This window comes from Brachyhypopomus gauderio, chromosome 13 (genome assembly GCF_052324685.1).
Source record: "Brachyhypopomus gauderio isolate BG-103 chromosome 13, BGAUD_0.2, whole genome shotgun sequence".
In the NCBI taxonomy this organism is placed as follows: domain Eukaryota; kingdom Metazoa; phylum Chordata; class Actinopteri; order Gymnotiformes; family Hypopomidae; genus Brachyhypopomus; species Brachyhypopomus gauderio.
Window position 1 is genome coordinate 11,766,061 of NC_135223.1, and position 20,559 is coordinate 11,786,619.

Sequence of the window (20,559 nt, forward strand, 5' to 3'; positions counted from 1 at the left end):
CTCCACTTTTCCCCAAACTCTTCCTCTTCACACCAAACTCTTCCTCTTCACCCTCCTGATCTCGGGGGTTCCCTCTGTCCATGTACCTCTGTGACGCGCCTCTGAAATACAGATGAGAATGATAGGGCATGAAATGAGATGAGAGTTGAAGGGATAAAACAGAGGATGGAGGGAGTGAGAGGGAGGGAACTGGAAGAGGAGAGAGCAGTGGGGGAAGGAAATATGGAGTCTTGGTGTCACGATCAGAAACTATGGGGTCAGAAGAGGCTTTGGGGGGGTTTTGTTCATTTGCTAGGGCATTGGAATTTAATACATGTTTAACAGATTAATTCACTTAAAAATACAACAAAAAGACAATTCTCTTCAATATGTGTCCATTTGACATTTGAAACTACCTGTTTAACAAATTTGTTAATTTGGTAAATGTTTTCATACAGTACAGTTGACTTCAGCTGGCTGTAGACTTTAAACTTATGTAAGAATTATCCTATTAATAATAATTTTTAAAAATATCTTAACACGAATGAATACTAATTACCAAGAGATTGGTTAGTGAATCTTTTTGGATTAAGGATTAATCATGATTAAGACTAGACCGGTCATTCTGAATCCCTTGAAGAGGGGGCTAATTAGTAGATCATTAAACTAAAATGAGGTTTAACAATTGAGGTTTTACTAAAATGTTTTGCTGGGTGGCCTTGATGTTGTCTCACTGAAGATGCGTGCTGTCCCTGCCACCGCCGTCAGGTTTGAAAGGGACTTCAGCTAGATGAACGAACTCTTTATTGCAAACTCTTTAAGAAGGTTCATACACAGCAAAAACAAGTAGAATGGGTTCAATCCAGGCCTAACACACACACTACACCTGGTTTACTTATGCACACACTTGTCGTTCCAAGAATACAATGGTTGTATGTCTTCACTTGCACATATACATACTAACTTGGCAAAATATACACAAATACACTCCTGGCTATTAGTCTCCTACAAAAAATGATGGAATAATCCCAATGGAATGACAGACATGGAGGAGACATATGAATGGCCCAAGGTATATTATGTCCAAAAGCATAGTAAGATTGTCCTTTTGAGCATCAGGTGAACCTTTCTTCTTGTTTTCTATGCTGTAGTAAGCTCATAAAGTCTGAGTTATGAATTTTCTACTGTATTATATCCTAAAAAGAGCCTTACATATTGCTGCACTGCATAGTAACTCATTATTCACTGGCAGCCCCGTCGACAGGGGGGGACAACCGGGTCTGTTGTCCCGGGCCCCAGGGGACAACACACATGAAACTTTCTTGTCCCGGGCCCCAGCAAGACTGTCAACGGGCCTGTTCACTGGTATCGTCTGTGAAAGCCCGGGCACTGTACCACAGGGGCCCACTCTGCGGCTCTGCGCTGACTCTTACATCATTTTGTCGTGCTCTGTTCTCATGACAGGCCAGGTGGAGTAACAGAGATGACTGTTTATGTTTGTGGTTGGTGTGAAGCGATACAGTAAAGGCAGCCAAGGGGGATCTTTGTCATTTATCTAAGTGGTGTTTCCATGCATCTGCCATGCTCTTAAACACAGATTAACACTGCTTTATGGCCTGGAGGAAATGTTGAACGTCCTCATCCGTTAACCTCCTTTGGGCTCCTGCTGTTGCTTCACAGATACATTAGATTCTAATACGCTGCAGTTATGAAAGGGTTAATGCCACATACCACTCGATCCTGATTTTAGACTAAGGCCTAAGACGGCTTGGTTTTAATGGCAAAGGAATCGTAATGTGGTTTATTATGAGGAGGAATTGATCTGAATGATTAAATGATCCTTGCATGGATTATTATTCCATATTCTAAATGGGAGCTTTGTGAGCTTCATAAACAAATGCGCTCGTTTGTGAGGGATTATCTGTAATCTCGCTCGAGGCCCTCCCCACTGCACCCCTATCTCTCTGCTCACTCGTTCTGTCTGCCACTTTCCATCAGCTTAACGAATGTGGTCCCTCCCTCTCTTCCCCTCCCTCTCTTCTTTCTCTTTCTGTTTCTTTTGATGCGTCTAATACACAGATTGCTGTCTGGCTTCTTGTGCATTTAAACTAAACCACAGCAACAAATATTCAAGCGCTGACTGAAGGGCTGATCAGTTAATCCCATTATTGTCTGTTTATTCTGAGAAAGAGATTTCACATAGTAAACCCCCAGACAGCAGTATTAAACAGCCTTTCACAGACACAAATCTGGATGAGACAAATATACACACAAACATTGACATCAAGGTATGTCAGGACTGCATACACAATGTTCCTAAACAGAGTGAAGATCCAAATTTGTGCTTGCAGCATGGGAATGGGTCTCTGATCTTTTTCAAAGTTCATCCCTCCCACTTGTTACTCTCTCCCTCTCTTTGCTCCTCCCCCTAGAGGCCTGGCTCCGCCCTCTCCGTGCTGGTGAAAGTTTGCTCTCTGGATCTTCTGCTTCGTCTTTTACAACGGCCAGTCCTTCTGCTGCCCACATGACCTCTGCCTCCTCCCGTTCCTGGAACCAAGAACAACGTATAAGCACTTACATTTGCACCCCCACTGGTATCATTGTTCTAAAATAAATATCATTGGTGATTAATACTGATATCTGTTGGCAATTCAGTCTGTACAAAATTGGACAGTGACACATGTTTGGCTATTTTTGCTGGTAGGCTAGAACATTTAATTTGAATTATACAATGCTTTATACACCATGCTTCCATTGTATAGCATCAATTATTCATTGCTCTTGTGCAAGAGAATTAAAAAAGATGATGAGGACCAAAGAAATGTCATTGTGAGTGAGCCATCATAGGGCGGGAAAGAAATGCAATAAATCAAACCTCACCGCTTCAGAGTAAAATCACCATTTAGACTTACACAACAAATGAATCATAATCTTCGCTGGTTAAATGTAAAATTGCCACTTAGACCTATACCATTTAGTCCTACATCAAAAGCAGACACTGGTAGTTAAACCCTAATTTGCTGTCTTGCCAATTTGGATTTGTGATTTTAGAATGGGTCGCACGTTAACATGCAGAACAGTCTCTCACCATGTCCCTGTGATGCTTTTCCGTTGTAAACCAAAGTGCCAGCGTGCACCTGCGGCCAGCTGTAACTGCGGTAACACCATGAGGGTTGATGGGTCCCGATGTGAAACCAACAAGTCGCCCACAGGTGGGCTTGACGCTGGCCTATTGACAGTAAGCAGACATCATATATTTATGTACACTATATTGCCAAAAGTATTCACTCACTTTCCTTGACACACATATGAGCTTAAGTGACATCCCATTTCTAATCCATGGGGTTCAATATAACGTTGGTCCACCCTTTGCAGCTAGAACAGCTTCAACTGTCCACAAGGTTTAGGAGTGTGTTTATTGGAATTTTTGACCACAAATATTGGCGACCGTTTCGCACAATGTGCTTCTGCATCCGCTGACCCCGCTCAATCAGTTTACGTGGCCCACCACTTCGTGACCGAGATGCTGTCTTCCCAAACACTTCCATTTTCTTATAATACAGTTGACTGGAATATTTAGGAGGGAGGAAATTTCACGACTGGATTTGTTGCACAGGTGGCATCCTATCACAGTTCCACACTGGAATTCACTGAGCTCCTGAGAGCGACCCATTCTTTCACAAATGTTTGTAAAAACGGTCTGCATGCCTAGGTGCTTAATTTTATACAGCTGTGGCCATGGAAGTGATTGGAACACCTGATTCCGATTATTTGGATGGGTGAGCAAATACTTTTGGCAATATAGTGTATACACATACATTTAGCAGGAGTATTTATGGATGTTTAGTATGTGGATATAAGTTTGACAGCGTTCATTGGTGTTAGTTGCATATCTCTGGACACCACACAGAGATGAAAGAAAGTGTCTTACTGTGAGTGTTTTGGCATCTCTGTCAGTGAAGAAGAGCTCCCCTCCTTCAAACCCATCATTCAGGTAGAGCACTGCACTGCAACAACACACTCACACATTCAGGTCACCGTGCAAGATGTACACATATATACGCCATTCCTTTGGGGTGTACTTATGTAACGGATGTGTATTTATGTGTATGTGAGACCTTAAGTCTCTGTGGGTGAATGCAGGTAACTCTCTCCAGCACTGCCTAGTCTCTGGCTCCAGGATGCAGTTATCCACATGAACAGGGTGAGACAGGTCCAAGCGTCCCTCCTGATGTCCTGCACACACATGTACATGCATACATGAATTACTTTCCTGAAATGTATCCACGTGGGCAAGTGCACACGTGTGTGTGTGTGTGTGTGTGTGTGTGTGTGTGTACCTGGAATGGCTGAGCGACAAACTAGGTGCGTGTAGGCGAAGTACAGAATGGAGTGGCTCCTGAAATATGAGTGCATTAATGTTCTAACTCTCTCTCCTATCTCATGCAACAGCCTGGCATCTGATTGGTTTACCATTCCGTCCTGGGCCAACTGGAAGAAGAAAAAAAAACTTTAAGAAGCATTTACAAATATTATGGCTGAAAGCATCTTGATTATTTGAACTGGTATCATTTCATGGTCATGGGTTTTATGGCGTAAGTTGTAGTACTTCACCTTAAGAGCTTTTAGAACAGTCAGGCCTTCAAATTTCTCGTGAGGTGTGTGAGGAGAACGTCTTCCCTTGTAGCCGTCGCCAACTGATGCAGCAACCTGTAGATGCAGGATGTGAGGCAAGACCCTGTTGATCTTTCTGTCACTGGTGGGGTGTCGCTGTGGCCACAGCTGATAAGCCACGGCACTGTAGCTACAGCGAGTAACTGTACACTGATCCGCTTACACTGGCCAGCTGCATCATTGAGTCACATTCAGACGGCAACAAAACGCCATCCAACACAACGCGATTTGTTCCGTTCATGGCCTCGTCATCCATTGTTATTGTAACACCGACCTGGGGAACTGGACCTCCTAATGGAGAGGAAGAGATAGAGAGATATAAAAAAAGAGAAGAGAGTTGAAGCAGACAAGCAGTGGATGATCTGACCAGTGTTCTCGGTGACACCTCGAAGGCACTCACCAGCATAGAAGCCACTGTCATCCACCTCTAACACCTTCTCTCCTTCCTTCAGTTTCTCATTGAGCTGTTCTCTCTGTTCTCTGAAAATGAGAAAGCGAAGAGCTCACATGATCAGCTCTTCCTCAGTGCAGCTGTACGTGTCTGGCTGTCTGTCAGGCACCTCCAGACACATACGCTCACCTCCAGTTCTCCCTTAAGGAGTCGGGCACAACCTCCTCAGGCGTCCAAAGATCCTGTCAGAGACAGTGTGGCAGATGTTGATTGGTTAGTTTAAGCATGGGGAAAGAGAGCAAACAGCAAAGACGTGAAGCTGTGAGGAGTGCTGTACCGGGTCGTTGAATTCGAAGTCCAGATTTTCCATTCCAAAGTAGAGCAATTTCTTCTCTGCTAGAGCTCTGGTGACATAGCTGACAATCTCCTAAGAAGACAGACGTGACAAGCCTGAAATCTGTTGAAACTCATGATTGTGCAGCCCCAGAGACAGACATTACAAAGAGCTGAACTGCCTCGCATTCTACAGACTGCCAAGATTTTATTCAGCTAAGTGAACCGTGGTGTTGTGTTTGTCTAATGCATTTTCTGGTGAATTAATTTGCTTTTTTGTGTGGAAAGGTTTTACAAAGCTGCCTGCTCACAGAACACTGGCAGAGTTAGTAAAACTGCCAGTAATCACTCATCACCAAAATGTCAGAGTATGAGCATTATGGCACAATAGTAGATCTGCCTTTACCATCTGCACATCAAAACATTTCTACCCCCACCTGTCATCCTGCCACCCCATCCGCTCAACCATGTGCCCAGCCAGGGTAAAAACTACCTCAGAGTTATGTGTATGTGCAGCACAGTAGGTCAGCTTACTTGTGACGGGCCTGTGGCCTGAGCTTCAGCGTCACCCTCTAGAGACTCGGAGTAGAGCTGCAGGTTATTGAGTGAGTCAGCATCCTTCGGATAGAAAAGCAACAGGGAGCGTAGAGTCTGTACTGCCCCCTTCAGGTCCCCCGCTGACATTGCAAAAGTTGGGACAGAAAGACATTCAATTCTAAAATTTATAATCTTTATCAGACTGATCGAATGACTATTTCTATGCTATGAAAGTATGTTTATATCACTGAAGTTACAAAAACAGCATGATCTTAATCACATCTTTAGTGAAAAAGCCACTTTAGTACTCCAGTATTGAGTAATATGTGCACATTTGTCCATCATTTGACAACTGGAGTATGTTATATCTCGATGACCTCTGACCTTTGTACTGGGCAATATGAAGATGTTCCAGCTGCATTGGAAGGAAGTCCTCCTGGGGAGAAATTCTTCCAGGTCGTGTCGACACCAGAGACACACACATGTGTTTGCATGACAATAGTGAGAGAGAAAGTGCTGGGAAAAGAAAAGAGAAGTCAGGTCCCTCTGTCCATCACCACCAGATATGAACTGATCAATGTGCTGATTCCTTTCAAATCTCCACAGACATAGAAGCTTTGTGTGTAGTATAATGAGATTTTTAAATTAAATGTAAACAGCAAAATTTTACCAGTGATGTGTGTGGGTTCATTATGTTTTATATTAATTTACTCTCTCCTATATATTAACTGCTTTTCCCCTCACCTGCAGCGTTTTCGTAGATTCCACGAAAGCTTTCCCTGTCCTCTGGGAGGCGCTGTGACGCCACCGCACACTGAGCCCTGCACTCGTCTGTCTGCTTTAGCGTCTCGTTCACGCACTCCTGCCACCTCTCCACTGCCCTGGACCAATCAGAGGAGCCTTCGGCCAGGAGAGCTGCATCGTACACCTCCTTGAGGCACATGGAGGGGTTATGGATGGAGAACTAGGCCTGCTGATGGGGGTAATGTTCCTGAAAAACAGCGTATCTGTATCCTGACAGTAACTGAGTGGGCGGAAGATGGGAAAGTGGTCAAGATGAAAGAAAATTAGAGAGAGAGTGAAGGATATAAATAAGTTATCCTGTTTTTAATTGAGAAGAATCACGTTTGTAGATGTGAAACTATAGAGGCAGATGAATCAGGAATGACAGAATAACTGATGGAAGCGGATCAAACACAAAAGGCTGATTCATTGAATTTAAGAGAGGAAAACATTATGGCTGATTATTACATTATTGGCTTATTATTTTGTCTAAGGTGTAAAGGACTGGTCCAGTCACTTTTTCTTCTGTTTGTAAAGAAATTCAAATGCCCCTCGTGAATTGGACATGAATGAGACTGAATGAGAGAAATAACCAGAAATAAAATATAAAACTACAAAGAAAACAAACAAACAAAAAAACAATTCAGACACACCGTATAATTATGCATATGACAGAGCGGGGAAGTGAAGCACGTCTCTCCATGATTTATCTTCTACTTCATTCCTTAAGTATGTGTATGTACGTGTGTTTGTATGTGTATATGTCCTGCCTCACCAAAACCTCTCCTCTTCCATCTTACCCAGTGCTTCTCTAGAGTTCCTTCCCTGTCACAAAACGCCTCCTCAGTAACTCCATCCATGCGCCGGTATTTCTCGATGTTGTTGCGCATCTCCAGGTGACTCGGGTTGGCCACGAAGAAGGTGTGCGCAGCCGAGGCGGCCTTCTGTGGCTTGCCCAGCTGTGCGAAACGAGAGCGTGAGTAAAGGGTGTCCATGTAATGATCTGGGATGCAGACCACACTAGCAACACAGGGAATCACTCTACCTTATAGTAGGTGAGCTGCAGGAAGTTGTAAGGGTTGCGAGTGCCAAATTCATACTCGATGTCTGTTGACACGGGGAGCTGACCGGCAGGAGTGACCTCACGGCCCACGCAGAACTTCACGCACTCGGCTTGCTGCTGGATCCAGTCGAATGCCCACAGATCCCAGCTACTGCCTTTTTCTGTGTCTAGACACATACACACACACACACACACACACACACACACACACACAAGTTTGCATGCACACACTGTAAGATAGTACAGCAACAATCAGGTCCTGATTTCTGGTCCTAAGATTTTTTTATGCGCCATAGTTTTGTTGGTGTACCAAATACTGTAAATGAAATTATCTACTAATGCTGTTCTGTGGGCTGACCCAGTGAAATTAAACGCATGAGCGCTTTAAAATGCAGTAAATATTTAGTTGGACAGTAATTTGTTGCTGTCGCTGATTTGAAATGAGTTTACAAGGAATAAAAGAATAACATAGCCTACAGTAATGCAGATTTTGTCAACATGCACAGACACACACGCACATAGTTTTGGGGCGTGCAAGTAGTCACGCAAAGAACATCATTTATCCCCGTTATTAACAAATCTTATACCTAGTTTGGAAGCTATTTCGTGTCCCGTTGTTGAACACTCGTCATGACATTTTCGCCTAATCTTGTGAAGTGTTTCCTTGGTAGAGATCGACTTTTCAAGGTACTCCGCAGCTTTCTCCCATTCCTCCGTAAAATACGCTCGAACTCCCAAATAATACAACTCGTCATATGGGGACAGAAGACTGGACAGAGACGCTCCTGTGCTGCCCACGGTAACGGCCACAAAGTCCAAAGTGAATAAGAATGCGACGTTCAGCGCCACGTATGCAGCGATGTTTGAGTGTATCGCCATAGCGCCACAGAGAGCGCAGAGATTTAGGGAGCACAGTTAGAAACGGGTCTGAGGAAGAACAAGAATGTTCCTCAGCAGTAAGAAGGGAGGAGTGAAATGAGATGGGTGGAGATGGAAGGGTTTCAGAGATCACACAGAGACCACTGAAATGAAAGACACACCCAAGTGTAATGTCTATGCAATACACTTACTAATAACACACCACCTGTTATTATTTCGGGTGGATGCAACAACAATTTAATAAAACACACATTACAGGGCCCAATGGTGTGTTGCGTGCTTCTCTACCCCAAACCCGGTTATTCGTGTACAACACGTCCTCCTACCCACATGGGGGCTCTGCTGTCTTATATATAAAGCGTGGTCAGGTTTTCCGCGTTCTCGTCGTCAGTAATATTTCAAAAATACGCTCCTATAGTTGTTCAATTACATAAAAAGAAAATCCGGAGGAAATGTTAAAGCTAATATCAGGAGTACAAAAGAGTGCTATATATTTCTTTATCGAATTGTGTTTATGCCAGGATGAAACTAAAGCAAAAATTACGTTGATTTATGAAAACACACCCGTCCCGATGACTTTTCAGAATGTAATAATTTTTTTTTTGTTCTAGTATAATAATGATGGATTCGTACACACCAAATTCAAATTAAGTACAATCTAAAATATTACGATATTAAAATGTACTGTCCGCCATTCCAAGTACCTAAAAAAGTACCTGCGCGTATATGTGGTATTTTACGTTGCAGGTCTCCGAGCGGCGGATCTGCAGCGCCGCTGCGGCCTCGCGTGGAATGGCGGAGCGCCGCAGTGGGAGCAGCTGAGCGCTTCACTGGAGCACGGCGAGCGGACGCGGGCCCGGACAAACTGACATTTTGGGCAGGGGATTGTGCTTAGGGAGCAAACGCGAGACGGACGAGTGTGCGAAGGGAAATATCTATTTAGTGGGGGGAAAATGGCAGAGGTTAGCGAGATTTTGATGTCCGTTCTGTCCACAATTAGGGTTCCGAGGCCCGGGGATCGTGTCCATAAAGACGAATGCGCCTTGTCATTCGCCTCCCCGGTGAGTCCTGTGGCACTTCACGCCTTGCTCTGATAGCTATGCTATGCTAACTAGCTATACTATACTATACTACACTATACTATACTATACTATCTAGCAAGGTAACGACGTAAACTAGCTAACAGTTCTCCACAATATCAGCTAGTAGCCACCTACATATGTTACAGCGGTTATTCGCCCAACGTTAATTAAACCCGTACGCGACGCGTTTTTGCTAATGATGCCCTGCTTCGACAGTTAGCATCTCTGTAGCTAGCGTTAGCTGGTCTCATTCAGGAGTTTGAGGTGATTTCTACAAAATTAACCCATGTTGTCTAGGTGGCTAGTCACATACTTGGTGTGCATTTAATTTCACCCTGTCTATCTATCCCGTTGCTTATCACACCGCGAGAATATATGTCCGAAAATACTGCTTCAGAAATACTAGGCTAGCTAGCTAAACAGCTAACGCCACTGCTGTACCGTCGACGTTAGCTAGGTAGCTAGCGAGCGGCTACATGTGTAGCTAGCTAGTTCGCTGAGTAATGTTCTGTCGGCGCCACTGGGCAAAGTATTGCTAACATTAACTATATAGTAACGGTAGAGCTCACGTAGATATGTTTTTAATACTGGGTAACTATCAAGCTATTTAGTTTTATGAATATACGCGGTAGACTGCACTTGTATAAGCGAGGCTAATATTAACGGAATGTTATCCTGTGTGGTTGCGTGTGATGTTTCAGGAGAGCGAGGGTGGCTTGTATGTGTGCATGAACAGTTTCCTTGGGTTTGGAAGTCAGTTCGTGGAGCGGCATCACGCTCGAACCGGTCAGAGAGCCTACCTGCACATTACCCGCACACGCAAGGCTCAGGTAAACCTTCTGGAAATAACCACGATCCAGCCTCCAGTCATGATCTTTAAGGTGCCCCCCCAGCTATCTAGGCCTGTCCAACTGTTAGAAGTTTTGAAGATTTATTAAGAATCATTATTGTCATACATGGAAATATATATAACCTAATTCAGTATATAGCTAGTTCAGATCTTTTTACTGTTTTGAGAGGGTACAGATATTACATGTTTATTACTGCAGCCTTACATATGTCACCTGTACATACATCTATGTTGGTTTATGCGGTGACTGTATATGATAATACATTATTCGTTCTCTTTCAGAAAGAGGATGACAGCAATTCTGGGTCCGGTGATCCACCCAAGAAGAAACCCACTCGACTGGCCATAGGTAAGACCAAAGCACTGTGTTTTTATATTATATTTATTGCAATTTAACTGCAATCAATCAATAAAGTGTTATCTTATCTCTTATTAATTGAGTTAACATTTTTTAATGTGTTAAATCACTTGTTGTCAGTTGATTACCTTTTTTCAGCCTTTTATTATGACGTGATAGAAAAATAACTGTGTCTACATGCCATTAGATGCGTTGGAAATTATCAAAAAAGAGATGAAGACATGTGCATAACCTGTACAATTCTGTGGCTCAGTCTATAAATCAAATGTGCATATTCTGTCCAATTCTGTGGCTCAGTCTATAAATGAGTTAATAATTTTTGCAAAGTCTGAATTTTGGTCTTAGCCATGTAATATGAATGCTTCATGACGTTGTAAGAAATACATTGTGTGTTTACTTTCCCTCATGCACTATATTTTACAATTACATAGGCTGCCATTGTACGGGGGTATACTGTTTGGCAGAAATGTAATTTAATATAAGAATTGGTAATTTATTGTCAAATAACAATGTGAACCCACCAAAATAGATGCTATGTAAAGGCTATACCAAAAGTCTGTGGAGAGCATTTTGAAAATTTTTTCTATTTGTTTACTGGTATATGTTTGAGTATCCAAAATGTAGAGAGATCTTAAGATTAATCTAGGCTCAGAAGGGGAACATGTACACCTTGTACCACTGTGTGGCGAACTGATAACAAAATAACAAAAAAGTCACTTTTGCTTTATAAAAACATTTGACTCCATTCTAATAATTTTTTTGAATTAGGAATTTGATACTTTTTGTAGCAGTACTGTGTTAACATTCTGGATTCTGTTATATCTCAGGGATCGAAGGTGGGTTCGATGTTGAGCAGGAGCAGTATGAGGAAGAAGTCAAGGTTGTCCTTTTTCCAGACAGACAGGAAGTGACATCAGAGGACTTGGCCACTATGCCTGATGTAGTGAGAGAACGAGTAAGATGGTGCCTCATAGATATATTTTATACAATATCAAGTAGGTCCCATAAAAAAAAAACATGCCGTAAAAAGCTGCATAGTATTGGGCTATTTGATTGTACATATAAATTGTAATAGTTCTTAATTCAGAATTTTCAATGTTTAATTGTAATTTAAATGCAATGGAAATTTTACTTAAATATATGCATAATTATGATGTTATGTATCAGCAGTGATTCTTTAAATAGTTTTATAAAAAAAATTGTTATTCTGTGCAGATAAGTAAAAGTGCCATATGTGTGTGTGTGTGTGTGTGTGTGTGTGTGTAGGTGTCGCTCTCGATGGCAGGGCTGCTGGCTGCAGACTCGGTGTCTCACACTCTGCAGGTGCAGCAGTGGGATGGGGAAGTACGGCAGGAGTCCAAACATGCAGCTGACCTCAAACAGCTTGACAACGGACTTAAAATACCCCCCAGGTACACCCACCGAAGCATAGGAGTAGGACACTCACACTCCTAGCTCATTTAATCAAATGCATTTTCACAAAAAATTCTTCAGGTGCTAATCCCAAAATTCATATCAATTAATCGGTTTGGAAAGTCTTGAGTAAAAGTGCTGTGACTGTGTGTTACTCTTTACCGGATGCCCTCTGATCGGTCAGTGGATGGAAATGTGAGGTCTGCGAACTCCAGGAGAACTTGTGGATGAACTTGACTGATGGCAAGGTCCTGTGTGGGCGGCGCTATTTTGATGGCTCTGGGGGCAATAACCATGCCCTTCAACACTTCCAGCAGACTGGCTATCCACTGGCCGTCAAGCTGGGCACCATTACCCCAGACGGAGCTGGTAAGAACTGCAAGATTCATTCACATAAGTAGAGGCATTCACACTACTTGGGTGTGTCATCGCTGTACGCCATCCAGTGAAGAACTTGGGAGTAGTACCACATTAGTGAACGCTTGCTTATTTGTAAAGGTTGGTTTGAATTTATGTTATATATGTCAACATTTCAAAATAAACACATAAAATACCACCCAGTTCAAGCCTGCGAACCATTAATCTTGTTGATCTCTCGTAACATTATTTGTAAGCACATTTGAATTGAAGAATGCACTACTCCAATTAGAAAATAGAAACTTTAAAACTGAGTTTCATTTTTAGGGTGAGTTTTGAAACTGTTATGAAAGTCAAAAAAACTTCCGGATAAATCTATAAAATCTAAATAAAGGATAAACAATTTATAAACAGAATTTATGCTGCATTATATAATATAATTGTGTTGCATTTTGAGGATGATGTAAAAAATGTCTTCCAGATGTCTATTCATATGATGAAGATGACATGGTGTTGGACTTAAAGCTAGCGGATCATCTCTCCCACTTCGGCATTGATATGATGACCATGGAGAAGGTGAGATGGTGCCGGGGCCAGATGTTCAGTTTCAGCGGCCTGCTCTCTCTAGTGGAGGCCTGTGACTCTCAATCCATGACGCTTTGTTGAGAGAAGTTTGTTGAGCAATTTAGTTTCATGGCACTTGCTGATTTCTCTGTGCTGCTTGGTCTCTGTCAGACGGAGCGTACCATGACGGAGTTGGAGATAGCGGTGAACCAGCGCGTGGGTGAGTGGGAGGTGATCCAGGAGTCGGGCACCACTCTGAGGCCCTTGTGGGGCCCCGGCCTCACAGGCATGAAGAACCTGGGCAACAGCTGCTACCTCAACTCAGTCATGCAAGTGCTCTTCACCATCCCGGACTTCCAGGAAAAGTGAGTGTCTCTGCGGGTGTGGGCGTGTGTGTGTGTTCTCCAGTCTCTGTGTGCGTGTTCATCTTTTATTTCGCTGTAACAGCTGCAAATAACTCAATCCAGCACATTAAGCAATTTCAGCTGTACACCCTTTTCCTCTAACCCCTCTGACCAAGGACTGATCCATTGTAGTTTTATGTATCAGCTTTGGGCACTGTCATTTGTTGGGGGTTTTTTAGTTGTGGTTGTTTATTTTTGAGCTTTAAACTCATGGTTTAAATTTCATTCATGCCAGAAGAGGGCAAGGCAGAACTCACTAATGGAATGTCTGATGTGAACTCAACTGTGGACTTAGGATGGCTTACGATTTGTACTGTGAATGAAATGTTTAGTGTGCCTGTGTGAGCACAGGATATATGGTTTTGGATGTTTTATGTGAAGTGGAATTTGGAGTGTTCAAGGTAGACTGGGCTTCTGAATATTTCTGTTCTGTATATCTGTATGTTAATGTATTTTTTTCTGAATAGATATGTTTCCAACATTGACAATATTCTTGATGAAGCTCCCAGTGATCCTACCCAGGACTTCAAAACGCAAGTGTGAGTATCTTTATAGCTGCATGTGTGAAACCACATTAACACAGCTGCGGGTAAACTTTATATACTTGTGTGAAATAATGTTTTAAGTATAACAGAAAAAACAAATGAGGGTTTTCAGGGATACTTTCATTCTCCAGCAGAGGGCAGTATACTATTGAGTTTCTGCCGCACTAGTTAAACCACCAGCAGAGTGAACAGAAGGCCAAATATTTGTCTCCTTGGTCTACATTTAAAAACTACTGAATGTCCTAATTACTTGTTATGGCTTATACACTAAAGCCAATGATGAACTATTTTTTCTTCATGATTGGGGGAATGAAAATCTTTTCTCTGAGAGCATGTTTCCTGCTTTTTCTTTGGCAGAGCCAAGCTGGGTCATGGTTTACTCTCGGGTGAATACTCAAAGCCTGCACCGGACCCAGGGGATGACCCCAGTGCACCCTCTGAACCTAGGGTAGGGTGCAGCTGTGTGCTCCACTGCAGTGTTTTAGCAAAAAGTATTCTTTGAGGTATAAGGAATTTAATTTACAGTGATGTGTTGCTACTGAATTCTGACGAGAACTCATGACATGTTGCCATGTTTTCTGTTAATTCGTTGTTTCTAATGTTTACTTGCAGGGGGACCAGGTTGGCATAGCTCCACGCATGTTCAAAGCCCTTGTTGGGCGGGGCCACCCTGAATTTTCCACCAATCGGCAACAAGATGCCCAAGAGTTTCTTCTTCACTTTATCAACATGGTGGAGGTAATTATGTCCTCCATTTACTGTACCCCCCCACCCCATCTTTCTTTCTTAGCCTCTTGCTGACTTACTTGCTCTCTCCCTCATACAGCGCAACTGCCGGTCTGGTACCAACCCCTCTGAAGCCTTCCGGTTCCTGGTGGAGGAAAGGATTGTGTGCCAGCAGTCTCAGAAGGCCAAATACACCCAGCGTGTGGACTACATAGTTCAGCTACCTGTTCCCATGGACCAGACCACTAACACAGGTAATGTGCTCCGGGGAGATGTAGTATGTAGGTCCTGAGAGAATGTTCATGTTTTTCTGAGGTGCAGGGTTAAAGGTCAGAGCTGTTTAGTTTTAGCTTCTAATTGAGCAATTTAAAGACAAATTTGAATCAAAATCAATGAGTACTATAGTTGTGTGCGCGTGTGATTTTTATTAACATTTTTATTTAATTCTCATAGACGACGTGTCTGCTCTTTGCTGGTGTCTCTTGGACCTCATCCTTTGCCCTCTGTTCTTTCTATATCAGAGGAGTTGCAGGAGGCAGAGCGTCTCCGTGAGGAGGCGGAGTCATCCGGAACCCCGCCCCCCGCTGCTCCCCGAGCTCGGATCCCATTCTCCGCCTGCTTGGACGCTCTCAGTGAACCAGAGACTCTCACGGACTTCTGGAGCTCTGCAGTGCAGGGGAAGACTAGTGCCACCAAGTAAGCAGGCGTTTGCCCCTCTGAGCTGCTCTGGCATTCACATCCCGGGGGGATAAAGAGCAGTAACTCAAGCGCCTCTTTTATTTTTGCCTTTGTTCCAGGACCACACGTTTCGCCTCGTTCCCTGACTACCTTGTAATCCAAATTAAGAAATTTACTTTTGGCCTTGACTGGGTTCCTAAAAAACTAGGTAAATATTTGTAAATTCTACACTGTGTTTTAAATCTTTGAAAATTGCTTTGTAACTTTTACCATTTTGTATATTTCAGAAAAATGTTGTGATTGAGTTGTCATTGTTAGTTTCTAATTGTTTTTTTTTTAATGAACTTGTATTTGTAAATGTCGAGAGAGAACATGAAGGCATGTTGAGTAGTCCAATTAAGTGTATTGTTTTTATATATAGTAAATAGTTTATATAGTTATTGATTATTGTCTGTGTAATTATCAACCAGATGTCAGCATCAACGTTCCTGATACACTGGATCTGAGTGCACTGCGGGGGACAGGACAGCAGCCAGGGGAGGAGCTTCTGCCAGAGGTGGCACCGCCCCCTCTCATGACCCCTGACGTGGAGGTCAAAGGTATCCTGGGCTCCCACGGCAACGAGGAGGACGACTCTCTCTACTCCCCACTGCTGTGTCAGTCTGTCTGTCTTTCTCTTACTCCCTTATCCAGCCATCCACCTGTCTGTCACCTTCACATCTTGCTTTTCCTTTTCCTCTTATTTTATGTTGCCCGATTTGCAAGGTTATGGTTGATTTAGTGCTGGCCAAAAAATATCGTTCTGAAATTCTCGTCAGGGATCACGGTGTCCGTCTAGTCCTGACAAAATAAGCTCCAGCATTAGCGTCGGATCTTTAGGCGGCTGCGTGGTGTCTGGCTCTAGTTCACTGTACAGCCTCCGGGTGCTGCACGTGTCAGCCAGGAAGCTTCGCTGATGCCCACGTCACAGCACTCCGCTTTCTGTTGCTCTAAGAAAACCCCAAGATGAACGTGGTTGCAGACTTGCATACACCGCTTCATGCTGTATACTTTTCATATCTGTTGTAGAGTGGTTACATATTCCACCTGATGATTGTGTGTGACTAATATGATAATAGCTGGATAACAATCTTAACGATATTAGTAAGTGATCTTCTCTTTTGAGAATGCAGTCTTCTATATTTTCTCCATAAGTTCAGTTTTTAGTTTAATCGTATAATTTAATCATTTATACATTATTATTATTTTGTCACTGAACTTGTGGTTATGACTCATAGTGACGTGATCTGTATAATTGGTTTCTCTTTGAGCATGTCTAGAAGTGACTATCTAAGAGACATCTTCCTGTCTGCCTCTCAGCGCCGGTGCTGGACGACTCCACCGTGTCTCAGTTGTGTGAGATGGGCTTTCCCCTGGAGGCCTGCAGGAAGGCGGTGTACTACACGGGCAACACGGGCATCGACGCCGCCATGAACTGGGTGATGGGACACATGGACGATGCAGGTAAGCATGCGCCTTACGCAGTGGAAACCAGCACAGCCTCATGATTGGTTTGGATGACCCTGTCAGATTTCGCCGACGACATGCCTGTGATTGGCCGCAGACTTCTCCGCCCCCCTGGTGCTGCCCGGCTCGAGCTCCGCCCCTGGATCTACTCCTACAGAGAGCGTGCCCGAGGAGCATCTGGCAACCATAGTTTCGATGGGATTCAGCCGAGATCAAGCTACGCGTGCTCTCAGAGCTACGGTGGGCCAGCGCTCCTTGTCACATAAGCGTTTGTAAGCTCTGGTGTTGAAGGATGTAAACCCACTGTTCCACTTTAGGCTCTTCTCTCACAGTGAGCTCCGTCTTCTGTCTGCGTGTTCCACTTCCTCTTCATTTGGAGCGGACCTCTTCTGTGCAGAATAATGTTCTGGAGCGAGCAGTGGACTGGATCTTCTCTCATCTAGACGACCTGGAATCTATGGAGGTGTCGGAAGGCGGGCGCTCGGAGGCGGGCAGCGAAGGCAGCAGGGAGCCCCCGCCTGGCCCACGTGTTCGGGACGGACCAGGGAGTGAGTGTGTTTCATTATTGTGCTTCTGCGGCTGGATGGAGGTGATACAGGAGCTTTGCCTGGGCCTCTCGCCTTGGACGCCTCTGAACCTCTGGTTCTGTGTCCCGCAGAGTACGAGCTGTTTGCTTTCATCAGTCACATGGGCACGAGCACAATGTGTGGTCACTATGTCTGCCACATCAAAAAGGACCAACAGTGAGTCTGGCCCTCTGTCTGCTTCAGTTTCACATTGTTCATGAGCAGTGATCAAAGTGTGTTCATTTCAGGCAATGAAGTCTGACGGTTTGTCTTTTTTCTGTTGTAGGTGGGTAATCTTTAATGATCAGAAAGTTTGTGCCTCTGAGAAACCACCTAAGGACCTGGGATACCTGTACTTTTACAGAAGAGTGCCAGAGTAGAAGACATCTCACACCCATACACATGTGTGCACGTGTGCGCACATACACACACACACACCTGTCTTAGCTGCTGAGGGGTGTGTGGGAGGGGCCATCAAGCCTCTCAACTGACACACAAGGTTTTTTTTTGTTTGTTTTTTTAAGTTGTTTGTTTTTGGTTTTTATTTTGTTTAAGGAGTCTTGGCACTTCTTCCTTGCGTAATGCCCACAACCATGCAGAGGAGAGGATGGCAGGTTAAGTTATGCAGGAGGAGTGGAATCAGCCCCGCTGAACTGCCCGTGGATGGCCCAGGTCTCACGCCACCCCTCTCTCCTCCCTGGCTCTGTGGTGCTACCGTGAGGCCATCGCTTCTAGAGCCACGCTCTAGTCTCTGGCTCCCCCATGTGTTCCAAAACTAGGGTTGGCGATTGATATTACTATGTCACAAAAATAAACAAACATTGTATATTGCAAGGAGGGTGAGAGGAAGTCGAAGCACCGTGAGCCTGACGTCCCTGTCAGGTGTTGCAAGAGTGTCAGTGGAGGGGGGGGGTTTCTCCTTTTTGGGGGAATTTATTTTGTTCTTTCTGCTTAAATAAAAAAAATGCATCTCTTTAACCTCGAGTCTATTGGTTTGTCATTAAATGGAGATATACACTCATCGGCCACTTTATTAGGTACTCCTTGCTAGTTCCGGGTTGGACCCCCTTTTGCCTTCAGAACTGCTTTTATCCTTCGTGGCATAGATTCAACAAGGTACAGGAAACATTCCTCAGAGAGTTCGGTCCATGTTGATATGATAGCATCATGCAGTTGCTGCAGATTTGTCGGCTGCACATCCATGATGTGAGTCTCCCGTTCCACCACATCCCAAAGGTGTTCTAATGAATTGAGATCTGGTGACTGGAGTCCATTTGAGTACAGTGAACTCATTGTGTTCAAGAAACCAGTCTGAGATGATTCACGCTTTATGACATGGCACGTTATCCTGCTGGAAGTAGACATCCGAAGATACACTGGTCATAAAAGGATGGACAAGGTCAGCAACAATACTCGGGTAGGCTGTGGTGTTAACACGATGCTCAATTGGTAATAATGTTTAATAATAAAACTTTATAAATAAAAATAATAAAGTTTATTTGTATAGTGCTATTCACAACACATGTCAAATCTTGTATTGATCAATATTGAGCCTGTGTGAATTGTAGCCTCAGTTTCCTGTTCTTACCTGACAGGAGTGGCACCCGGTGTAATCTTCAGCTGCTGTAGCCCGTGTTCAGAGATGCTCTTTGGCCTGCCTCAGTTGTAACAACTGGTTATTTGAGTTACTATTGTCATTCTATCGGCTCGAACCAGTCTGGCCACTGACCTCTTGCATCAACACGACATTTGTGCTCACAGAACTGCCGCTCACTGGATATTTTCTCATTTTCTGACCATTCTCTGTAAACCCTAGAGATGGTTGTGCGTGAAAATCCCAGTAGATCAACAGTTTCTGAAATACACAGACCAGCCTGTCTGGCACCAACAACCATGCCACATTCAAAGTCCCTTAAATCGCCTTTCTTCCTCAGTCTGATACTCTGAACTGCAGCAGATTTTCTTGGCCATGTCTACATGTCTAAATACATTGAGTTGCTGCCATGTGATTGGCTGATTCGACATTTGCGGCAATGAACAGTTGGATAGGTGCATCCAGGGCCGGAGTGGGACACTTTTTCAGCCCGGGAGTTTCATGCCCAAATCCGGCCCAAAATTATTTTTCCCTCCCAATCGGCCCAAACTAGAGACTGACATGAGCCGGCCCATCGGGAATCCTCCCGAATCTCCCGATTAGCCACTCCGGCTCTGGGTGCATCTAATAAAGTGGCCGGTGAGTGGATGTAAATGGAGATATAAGCCACTTTTGCTTATCTTTGTCAACAAACTTTAAGCTTTGCACAAGTTAGATGTGCTTTTGACAAACTTTGGAATGCAAGTCATACATCAAACAGGAAGCACAATGAGTTGTACTAGATGTAGTATTTTATCAAGGCAGACTCAAAAAAGGAATGTTGATAGGTGGGATGTTTTGATATACCTCAAGATAACTGTCCATGGGGGGTTCAACACTGGAGATTTCATACTTTTGAACCTCTAGTTTTATCCTCAGTTATGAAATTCTAGTTAGTTACAGGATTTAGTTACTTCTGCAATTATCTCATAAATAAAGAAAACAAATCAGAAATGTTGTTGACATGGCATTATAATCTGAACACACAAAATGGTCAGATAGTTATCTTCACAGTTGGTAGCATACCATAACTGCTTAGCCTGTGCTGGCAAGTGACTCCTTCATGCTCATTAGAATACTTGGTGATTAGGGTTTCAAAATGAACATGATTCATTTTGATTACAAAAATGAAATGTTGGACAATAAATGTGATTTGAATTTCTTTCACTGGTGTCATGCAAGTCGTATTTTGCAGATTTACTCCGCAGAAGCACGTCGTTATTGATGAAAATCGCCGT

At 43.6% G+C, this 20,559-nt stretch overlaps 2 protein-coding genes across 3 annotated transcripts; one reads left to right on the top strand and one right to left on the bottom strand.

The window, feature by feature from the left end:
• Positions 1-2,032: 2,032 nt before the first annotated feature.
• Positions 2,033-8,725, bottom strand: p3h3 (prolyl 3-hydroxylase 3). The gene is made up of 16 exons (XM_076970985.1): positions 8,348-8,725; positions 7,743-7,927; positions 7,498-7,656; positions 6,659-6,845; positions 6,299-6,430; positions 5,912-6,054; positions 5,382-5,471; positions 5,234-5,286; positions 5,054-5,133; positions 4,817-4,944; positions 4,594-4,689; positions 4,320-4,470; positions 4,098-4,215; positions 3,911-3,986; positions 3,068-3,208; positions 2,033-2,526 (listed from the first exon to the last, which is right to left on the bottom strand). The coding sequence occupies exons 1-16, from the start codon at positions 8,637-8,639 to the stop codon at positions 2,356-2,358; spliced, it is 2,202 nt and encodes a 733-aa protein (XP_076827100.1). The 5' UTR covers positions 8,640-8,725; the 3' UTR covers positions 2,033-2,355.
• A 673-nt stretch (positions 8,726-9,398) lies between these two features.
• Positions 9,399-18,607, top strand: usp5 (ubiquitin specific peptidase 5 (isopeptidase T)). 2 transcript variants are annotated; one of them, XM_076970923.1, is made up of 20 exons: positions 9,399-9,700; positions 10,423-10,551; positions 10,854-10,920; positions 11,757-11,884; positions 12,196-12,341; positions 12,527-12,711; positions 13,181-13,275; positions 13,435-13,628; positions 14,135-14,206; positions 14,570-14,660; positions 14,825-14,950; positions 15,039-15,192; positions 15,460-15,634; positions 15,736-15,824; positions 16,087-16,272; positions 16,976-17,119; positions 17,220-17,362; positions 17,520-17,670; positions 17,781-17,865; positions 17,975-18,607. In XM_076970923.1, exons 1-20 carry the CDS (start codon positions 9,593-9,595, stop codon positions 18,066-18,068), a joined length of 2,562 nt encoding a protein of 853 aa, XP_076827038.1. In that variant the 5' UTR covers positions 9,399-9,592; the 3' UTR covers positions 18,069-18,607. The 2 variants fall into 2 exon arrangements, with proteins under 2 accessions (XP_076827038.1, XP_076827039.1); XM_076970924.1 differs by having other exon boundaries at positions 9,400-9,700; positions 16,087-16,215.
• Positions 18,608-20,559: the final 1,952 nt, after the last annotated feature.

Excerpts from the sequence above, each read along its gene's own strand:
- p3h3 (XM_076970985.1), bottom strand. The coding sequence starts at position 8,639 with ATGGCGATACACTCAAACATCGCTGCATACGTGGCGCTGAACGTCGCA. Across the intron at positions 7,657-7,742 it reads TGCAGCTCACCTACTATAAG|CTGGGCAAGCCACAGAAGGC; the intron begins GTAGAGTGATTC and ends CGTTTCGCACAG. Across the intron at positions 4,945-5,053 it reads TGACAGTGGCTTCTATGCTG|GAGGTCCAGTTCCCCAGGTC; the intron begins GTGAGTGCCTTC and ends CCTCTCCATTAG.
- usp5 (XM_076970923.1), top strand. The coding sequence starts at position 9,593 with ATGGCAGAGGTTAGCGAGATTTTGATGTCCGTTCTGTCCACAATTAGG. Across the intron at positions 14,661-14,824 it reads GTGCACCCTCTGAACCTAGG|GGGGACCAGGTTGGCATAGC; the intron begins GTAGGGTGCAGC and ends GTTTACTTGCAG. Across the intron at positions 17,671-17,780 it reads TGTTCGGGACGGACCAGGGA|AGTACGAGCTGTTTGCTTTC; the intron begins GTGAGTGTGTTT and ends TGTGTCCCGCAG.